Genomic DNA, 10000 nt, shown 5'->3' with positions numbered 1-10000 from the left:
TCTTGTGAAACTAAATGTCAAAGGTAACGTCTTAAAATGTAACAAAACCTTCCCTTAAGGCGTTTTCGTTTTAATGCCCTACTGTGACCTTTAGGGCCCAAAGGAGGGTCCGAGAGCTTGGAGCTTGGTCTCGTTGGAACGGGCTCGGAAATTCCATGCAGATTGGTGCCTCTTTTCCAACTAAATTTCAAACGTAACGGCTTAAAATGTAACAAAACCTTCCGTTAAGGCGTTTTCGTTTTAATGCCCTACTGTGACCTTTAGGGCCCAAAGGAGGGTCCGAGAGCTTGGAGCTTGGTCTCGTTGGAACGGGCTCGGAAATTCCATGCAGATTGGTGCCTCTTTTCCAACTAAATTTCAAACGTAACGGCTTAAAATGTAACAAAACCTTCCGTTAAGGCGTTTTCGTTTTAATGCCCTACTGTGACCTTTAGGGCACAAAGGAGGGTCCGAGAGCTTGGAGCTTGGTCTCGTTGGAACGGGCTCGGAAATTCCATGCAGATTGGTGCCTCTTTTCCAACTAAATGTCAAAGGTAACGTCTTAAAATGTAACAAAACCTTCCGTTAAGGCGTTTTCGTTTTAATGGCCTACTGTGACCTATAGGGCACAAAGGAGGGTCCGAGAGCTTGGAGCTTGGTCCCGTTGGAACGGGCTCGGAATTTCCATGCAGATTGGGACCTCTTTTGCAACTAAATGTCAAAGGTAACGGCTTAAAATGTAACAAAACCTTCCGTTAAGGCGTTTTGAGATGAAACTGCTTTAGGACTTTTTAAATGACTTTGGAAAAGGTTAAAGAGATCATTTTTTCACCAGGGGCTTCTAAATAGGGTCCAGAACAGGAATCTGAAGTAACCCACACAGAATTTTTTTTTTTTTTAAATGGCAACTTTCTCACAAAATCCTGTCTGGAGCTTAGAATCTGACAGGCTTGTTGTGTGGGAGGGGGAGAAAATGAAAAAAATTGAAAAGATGTGCGTGGCGCTCCGAGACTTTGAGATTGTGTTGCTTAACTTGTGTGGAACCCGCGTGCAAAATTTGGGGCCCCTGCGACCTTCAACAAGATCAAACTGAGGTCAGAGGTCACGTTTTGATGCCGTACGGTGACCTTTATGGCACAAAGTAATGTCCGAGGGCTTTGAGCTTGGTGTCGTTGGAACGGGCTCAGAATTTCCATGCAGATTGATGCCTCTTGTGCAACTAAATGTCAAAGGTAACGTCTTAAAATGTAACAAAGCTCCAAGGGTCAAAGGTCAACTGTGGATGGTAGACGCACTGTATACGCCACTTAGGAAGGTCCGACGGCTTTGAGCTTGGTGTCGTTGGAACCGCCTCGGAGAGCAGATGCAGATTAATGCCTCTGGTCGCGCTAAATGTCAAAGCTTATGGCTTAAAATGTAACAAAACCTTCGGTTAAGGCCTTTTGAAAAGCTGCTGTGTTGCATGACTTTTGAAAGGGCTAAAGAGATATTTTTTTCACAGGGGGCCTATAAATAGGACCCAGATCAGGAATCTGAAGTATGGAAACTGTAAAACACCCAGAATTGTTTTTTCCAAAAGATGGCAACTTTCTCACAAAATCCTGTCTGGAGTTTAGAATCTGACAGGCTTGTGGTGGGGGAGGGGAGAAAATGAAAAAAATTGAAAAAAATTGAAAAAAGGTGCGTGGCGCTCCGAGACTTTGATAGATTGTTGCTTAACTTGTGTTGAACCTGCTTGCAAAATGTGGGGCCCCTGCGACCTCCCTATCAAAAATGTGTGTCTGTGTATATTTTATTAAAATATTGCTATATCTGCAATCTAGCATATTCTGAACATGCCACACCAAAACGATAGAGAAATGTGTTACTTGTGGAGTCTTTTTGTAAGACTTGTGTTCAATAATTTTTAGTGTCACTTGTGGCGCAACAGATAAGGAGTTGCCCTTTGGTGTGAGAGAGCAGGGTTCGATTCTTGCCCTTGGCATTCAGTTTTTGAATTAGATGATTAGTTGAATTAAGAGATAATAACTATAATAGTTATTTAATAGTTATAATAACTGTTATTTAATAGTTATAATAACTATTATTATTATTATTATTATTTTGGAATTATTCAATATAATAATGTGATTATAATAAACCACTTATAAATATGATTTAATATTAAAACCCACTGCATATATGTATGTATATAGAACCAAGTGTATCAGAGCTAGACACAACATGACTTAGCAGAACCATAAAGAAATTACCAGAATACTACTTTGAACAATTGAAAACATTTATTTAAACATACACTATTAAATAACAATAACAATAATTTCTGAACATGAAATAACAACAAGGAACATTTATGAACATGAAATAACAACAATTAAAGAACATTAAATAACAACAAATATTTACAAACATTTACATTTACACTATTAAATAACAATAACAATAATTTCTGAACATGAAATATCAACAAGGAACATTGATGAACATGAAATAACAACAATTAAAGAACATGAAATAACAACAAATATTTACAAACATTTACGGACTAGAACACATTCATGGAAAACGTTTCCGCGGTTTCCCCTTCCGACTGCGCCGGGGGTGCTGAGGCTTTTTGCATGGGCTGGTTCTTTTAAGTGGCGACAGCATAATCAGGCACCTTCTCTGTTGGCACACAAAATATAAAGCACATTTTAATTAACTTGTCACGTTGGGATTCATACATAGTCATATTGTGGTATTTTAAAAGTTTTTAATCTCAAAGAAAATCTAAATCTTCAATGTTATATTTTACTACATTTTTTTGAATTGTGACATTTTGACTACCCTGTTTAAGTCTGCATGGTTCCTGGTCACCCTTGGGGTTCTCTTCTTCGTCCTGACCTCCTCCTCCTCCTCCTCCTGCTCCTCCTCCTCCTCCTGCTCCTCCTTCCTCTTCCTCTTCCTCTTCGTCCCTTTCCCCTCCTCCTCCTCCTGCTCCTCCCTCCTTCCCTCCTCCTGCTCCTCCTTCCTCTTCCTCTTCGTCCCTTTCCCCTCCTCCTCCCTCCCTCCCTCCTCCTCCTGCTCCTCCCTCCCTCCCTCCTCCTCCTCCTCCTCCGCCTCCTCCTCCTCCTCCTCCTCCTCCTCCTCCTCCTCCTCCTCCTCCTCCTGTTGGATCATAAAAGAGAAAACAGTTATCTTTCTATACACTGCACTATACATGAGTAATTATACATGACTCTTGTCTTTTAATTACCTCAGTCTGAGGCCGAGTCCTTGAATTGGTCGTCTCCTGCGCCTGTTCGAAGAGGAGACGACCAATGCGGGCCTGTTCGACGGAGAGGTCCATGGCATAGTGTCTGTCGGCCGTCGCCGTGTCGTGGCACATCAACCTCGCCATGCTCTTCCTTTGCACAGAGTCTTCGCCATGTCTGTCTCTTGCCTGAAGCAGACAAAGGCAGAAAAGACACAAGAGCAGAATGCAAAGCTTAGGTGAGGTAAAAATGAGCACAGTAGATCAGTTACAGTATTACATTAGTGTCATTTCACTTACAAAGGTGGCGACGGCGGTCCGCAGGCTTATGAAGTTGACATCCCCCTTCAACTGCATCTCCGACCAGACCATCTGTAGGTGCTTTGTGAGGTTGCGATTCCTTCCAAATGTGGTGTTGAAAAACACAAACGGTGACATTTTTTTTGTTGATGCATACTTTGTCTTAAATGCGATCAATTTGAGGAGCCAGCCGTACTCCTCCTGGTTTAGTAGCATCTTAGCGGTTCCGAAGGCCTCATTAGTCTTGTGGTGTGTCATCTATTCAGAATCAGAATGACAATTAAGTTTACACATACAAGGAATGTGGGTTGAATATACTTTGAAAAAATAGGAGAAATCAAGTGTTTACTTTGAGCAAGTAGTCATCTTTATCGCCATGAACTGCCTCGGTGACCTCAAGGTCCGTCATGTTAAGGAACACTCCCAGGCGGTGCCCATAGAGGGAGGCCAGGTAGGCAGCCACGTACCCCTGCAGCTTCCACAGGCTCGAATTTGTGTGGAGTTGTTCCAGTTTTGCTGCAATGACAAGGGAAATAGAATATGTGTTATTTCATCAATTGATTTGAATTGCTACATTACCCTGTTAATTATAACATTGCTACATCACCCTGTTAATTATAACATATGTATTATAACTTACAGAGCAGTTTGGGGATGGCCAACAGTGCCAATCTGCGGCACTGTTGGAGCTCCACCACCGTGTGCATAACCGCGTCCTTACGGCCTTTCACGCTCATCTGGTGCTGGACAACATGGCGGTTCCATCCCTTTATCGCACCCTTCAGATACCTGATGCCCATCACCAGATCTTTCTGGCCGAGGCGCGAGGTTTTAGGTGGGGTCTCCTTCACGTAAACCAGGAACTGCCTGACGTTCTTCAGATAATGCAGGCTGGTGGTCCTTGCCATCCCGCAATCAACGAGATAAACCGCCCATCTACAATACAAAGAAACAAGCACAAAGATAATCATTAACCCTCCTGTTATATTATTTTTTCTATTGACCTCTGTGTGTGTGTGTGTGTGTGTGTGTGTGTGTGTGTGTGTGTGTGTGTGTGTGTGTGTGTGTGTGTGTGTGACAACAATTAAGCTACAAATAATTGAGTCACGTACCCCTTAAGACGTTTCTGATTGTTAAGGAATTCCAGTTTGGCAAGTCCAGACTGCCCCTTGCTCATCCAGCCAAGAAAATTTTTTATCCTGTGCAGCTTGGACTGCACATTGTTAAGTAGCTTGGCATTTGGGTGAGGTCCCTCCTGCAGCTCCTTGTACTCCTCCAATAAGGTGTCTGGAAAAAAAAAAGGAAAACAATCTCTTACTAGACGATTAACACATGTGGACAATGGACAACAAATGATCTCTATAATGATCATGGCATTTATTCTACCATATGTAGGGAGAGATGCACTCACTGAGGGCGCGGATGTGGTCCGGGAAGGGGGGACACAGGATTGTCCCAGAAGGTATTTCTGAGGACCCCTCGTCCGCTTCTGAGGTCTGTGGGAGGGAATGCTCCAGGACATCCGCAGTGCCAAATATCACCGAGTTTTTCTTTGCCTTCGCCGCACTTCGCTTAAGCCTAAGATAGGCTCTTTTTAAATTCCTATTGTACGTTTGTGAAAGCTCAAGGCCATCATTTTGCTCTTTAGCTTGTATTTTAAGCTTGGCCACCTCATCCTTGAGGTTGGCCACCTCAGCCTTCAGTTTGGCCACCTGGCATTCTCCCTCCTCTCCTTCCTCTTCCTCCACCTCCTTCTCCTCTTCTAGGCCTGAAAAGTGATGGCATATTATATTGTTATTACATAATATTGTATAACTCATGTATATGCCAGTGCTTAAATCTCAATCTTTATTGATGTATATAGCACAGTCATGCATTTAAAATAACCTTCAGTTGACCAAAGTGCTGAACAGGCAATAACTACAATATTAAATAACACAATGGGAGTACAATAATAAAACATTAATTAAAAACATAATAAAATTAAAGTTTTTCACGGCAGAAAAAAAAAGCGTTGGATGCGTTTTCAAACTTCTAAACATGCTAGAGGTCTAGGAATAGTTTCATTAGCTTCCTATTGATCTGTAGATTCGATTGGATATGTCATCTTTTCATTTTGACCGTGGAAAAGTCAGGGAAAGCTCCCGGTAAAACACTGAGATATCGTTAAATAATTACATTTTCACCTAAATATTCGGATACTTTGGATACATTTCTCGCTAACTTTTCAACACGCTAGGAATCTGGGAGTAGGTTAATTCGCTTCGTATTGAGCTCTAGATGTTAATTGGAGTGTTTATGTTCAGTTTCGATGGCGAAAACGACCTGGAAAGGTCCCGCTAACACATTGAGATATCGTTATCACACACACACACACACACACACAGTATGATCACTATACCTGCCGCCTCATCCAGGTCTAGGGTTGAAACCATTGGCACCGAAGGGTTGCTCGCCCTCAGCGCCACCAAACTCCCCAATATAAGACGCCTCTTCAAGTTGCTGCGCAACTCACTTTTGGCTCCCTCGGACAGCTCGGTGTGGCTCCTCTTCAAATGTCTGTCCAGACGTTTTCCTTTCAGTGAGCCACAGGACTGCACTGGGCATGCCTCAAAACGGATATTTAGCCTCCCACTTGCTAGTAACACTAGTTTTTCCCTCTCTTCAATATTTTTCACGAGATGTGACACCCTAAGGTGTTGGTTTAAGGCTGTATATCCTCTATTGCACAGGGGGCAAACCTTCTCCATTGTAATAACTGGGTTTTGCGTCAAAATGCGCAGGTCAACTCCTTTATATAGAGAAGTAACATGTGACAAATAGCTTCACAACCATTGGTCCGTTTTTCGCGCTAAAACAAGAGTTTTCCCGCTAAAACAAGAGTTTTCCCGCCAGCTATTAAAGTGGTTCAGGGTTAGGTTAACCACAAAAAATAACCCCAAATATTTTGATACTTTTGATGAGTCTTTCAAACTTCTAAACATGCTAGAGGTCTTGGAATAGTTTCATTAGCTTCCTATTGATCTGTAGATTTGATTGGATATGTCGTTTTTACATTTTGATGACGGAAAACATATGAAAATGTAGCGTTAAAATGCTTAAAACACAATGGTGTGATGTGAAAAGCTTGTAAACACGCTAGGAGTCTGAGAGTGGTTTCATTAGCTTCGTATTGATTTGTAGATGTGATTTGATGTGTTTTGTTGTCAATTTTGATCGCCAAAACGATAGAGAAATGTCTTTTTACTTTATAGTGGAGTCTATATATAATACTTTTGTCCAAGTAAGTTTAGCGCCACTTGTAGGGCAATGGAATGGGAGTCGCTCCTTGGTGTGGAAGGGCGGGGTTCGATCCCCTCCCTTGGCACTCAATTTATAAGTTCCTTTAATAGTTATAAATATATTATTATTATTATATTATATTATTATTATTATTAAATATAATGTCATTATAATAAACCAAACCACTTATAAATCATATAGAGATGTGGGACATCGCCAAAATCCCCATAGGTATACCTGCATTATACCGTATTGAGATGTTACCCTTGGCACTCAATTTATAAGTTCCTTTAATAGTTATAAAAATTGCATTATTAGTATTAATATTATTATATTATTATTATTATATTATATTATTATTATTATTATTAAATATAATGTCATTATAATAAACCAAACCACTTATAAATCATATAGAGATGTGGGACATCGCCAAAATCCCCATAGGTATATATATATATACATCAGTAAACACGCTAGGAGTCTGAGAGTGGTTTCATTAGCTTCGTATTGATTTGTAGATGTGATTTGATGTGTTTTGTTGTCAATTTTGATCGCCAAAACGATAGAGAAATGTCTTTTTACTTTATAGTGGAGTCTATATATAATACTTTTGTCCAAGTAAGTTTAGCGCCACTTGTAGGGCAATGGAATGGGAGTCGCTCCTTGGTGTGGAAGGGCGGGGTTCGATCCCCTCCCTTGGCACTCAATTTATAAGTTCCTTTAATAGTTATAAAAATATTATTATATTATTATTATTATATTATATTATTATTATTATTAAATATAATGTCATTATAATAAACCAAACCACTTATAAATCACATAGAGATGTGGGACATCGCCAAAATCCCCATAGGTATACCTGCATTATACCGTATTGAGATGTTACCCTTGGCACTCAATTTATAAGTTCCTTTAATAGTTATAAAAATTGCATTATTATTATTAAATATAATGTCATTATAATAAACCAAACCACTTATAAATCATATAGAGATGTGGGACATCGCCAAAATCCCCATAGGTATACCTGCATTATACCGTATTGAGATGTGGGAGCCCTGAAGTGGGCTCTCATATTGACTTGTGGGACCATCCCATGAGTACAAGTACATCAATATAAATATGCTGTAATGGGCCCCCATATTGACTTTTGGGACCTCCCCATGAGTACAAGTACATCAATATAAATATGCTGTAATGGGCCCCCATATTGACTTGTGGGACCTCCCCATGACTACAAGTACATCAATATAAATATGCTGTAATGGGCCCCCATATTGACTTGTGGGACCATCCCATGAGTACAAGTACATCAATATAAATATGCTGTAATGGGCCCCCATATTGACTTTTGGGACCTCCCCATGAGTACAAGTACATCAATATAAATATGCTGTAATGGGCCCCCATATTGACTTGTGGGACCTCCCCATGACTACAAGTACATCAATATAAATATGCTGTAATGGGCCCCCATATTGACTTGTGGGACCATCCCATGAGTACAAGTACATCAATATAAATATGCTGTAATGGGCCCCCATATTGACTTTTGGGACCTCCCCATGAGTACAAGTACATCAATATAAATATGCTGTAATGGGCCCCCATATTGACTTTTGGGACCTCCCCATGAGTACAAGTGCATCATTATAAATATGCTGTAATGGGCCCCCATATTGACTTTTGGGACCTCCCCATGAGTACAAGTGCATCATTATAAATATGCTGTAATGGGCCCCCATATTGACTTTTGGGACCTCCCCATGAGTACAAGTGCATCATTATAAATATGCTGTAATGGGCCCCCATATTGACTTTTGGGACCTCCCCATGAGTACAAGTGCATCATTATAAATATGCTCTAATGGGCCCCCATATTGACTTGTGGGACCATCCCATGAGTACAAGTACATCAATATAAATATGCTGTAATGGGCCCCCATATTGACTTTTGGGACCTCCCCATGAGTACAAGTGCATCATTATAAATATGCTGTAATGGGCCCCCATATTGACTTTTGGGACATCCCCATGAGTACAAGTGCATCATTATAAATATGCTCTAATGGGCCCCCATATTGACTTTTGGGACCTCCCCATGAGTACAAGTGCATCATTATAAATATGCTCTAATGGGCCCCCATATTGATTTGTGGGACCTCCCCATGGGCCCTCATATTGAGTTGTGGGACAACCCCATGAGTACAAGTACATCAATATAAATATGCTGTAATGGGCCCCCATATTGACTTGTGGGACCTCCCCATGGGCCCTCATATCGAGTTGTGGGACCACCCCATGAGCACGAGTACATCAATATAAATATGCTGTAATGGGCCCCCATATTGACTTGTGGGACCTCCCCATGAGTACAAGTGCATCATTATAAATATGCTGTAATGGGCCCCCATATTGACTTTTGGGACCTCCCCATGAGTACAAGTGCATCATTATAAATATGCTCTAATGGGCCCCCATATTGACTTGTGGGACCATCCCATGAGTACAAGTACATCAATATAAATATGCTGTAATGGGCCCCCATATTGACTTTTGGGACCTCCCCATGAGTACAACTACATGAATATAAATATGCTGTAATGGGCCCCCATATTGACTTTTGGGACCTCCCCATGAGTACAAGTACATCAATATAAATATGCTGTAATGGGCCCCCATATTGACTTTTGGGACCTCCCCATGAATACAACTACATGAATATAAATATGCTGTAATGGGCCCCCATATTGACTTTTGGGACCTCCCCATGAGTACAACTACATCAATATAAATATGCTGTAATGGGCCCCAATATTGACTTTTGGGACCTCCCCATGAGTACAACTACATGAATATAAATATGCTGTAATGGGCCCCCATATTGACTTTTGGGACCTCCCCATGAGTACAAGTGCATCATTATAAATATGCTCTAATGGGCCCCCATATTGACTTTTGGGACCTCCCCATGAGTACAAGTACATCAATCTAAATATGCTGTAATGGGCCTCAATATTGACTTTTGGGACCTCCCCATGAGTACAACTACATGAATATAAATATGCTGTAATGGGCCCCCATATTGACTTGTGGGACCTCCCCATGAGTACAAGTGCATCATTATAAATATGCTCTAATGGGCCCCCATATTGACTTTTGGGACCTCCCCATGAGTACAAGTACATCAATATAAATATG

General features: G+C 41.0%; 2 protein-coding genes across 2 annotated transcripts; both read right to left on the bottom strand.

The window, feature by feature from the left end:
* Positions 1–2151: 2151 nt before the first annotated feature.
* On the bottom strand, positions 2152–3138 carry LOC307027024 (uncharacterized protein; the record flags this gene model as incomplete). The annotated part of the gene is made up of 2 exons (XM_079695204.1): positions 2152–2643; positions 2806–3138. 2 exons carry the CDS (start codon positions 3136–3138, stop codon positions 2536–2538), a joined length of 441 nt encoding a protein of 146 aa, XP_079551330.1. The 3' UTR covers positions 2152–2535.
* Positions 3102–7063, bottom strand: LOC307027025 (uncharacterized protein). The gene is made up of 7 exons (XM_079695205.1): positions 5913–7063; positions 4923–5279; positions 4624–4798; positions 4152–4447; positions 3861–4027; positions 3512–3769; positions 3102–3400 (listed from the first exon to the last, which is right to left on the bottom strand). Exons 1-7 carry the CDS (start codon positions 6259–6261, stop codon positions 3173–3175), a joined length of 1830 nt encoding a protein of 609 aa, XP_079551331.1. The 5' UTR covers positions 6262–7063; the 3' UTR covers positions 3102–3172.
* Positions 7064–10000: the final 2937 nt, after the last annotated feature.

This window comes from Notothenia rossii (genome assembly GCF_949606895.1).
Source record: "Notothenia rossii genome assembly, contig: scaffold_160, whole genome shotgun sequence".
Lineage (NCBI taxonomy): Eukaryota > Metazoa > Chordata > Actinopteri > Perciformes > Nototheniidae > Notothenia > Notothenia rossii.
This window is presented reverse-complemented; position numbering and strand designations above follow the sequence as displayed.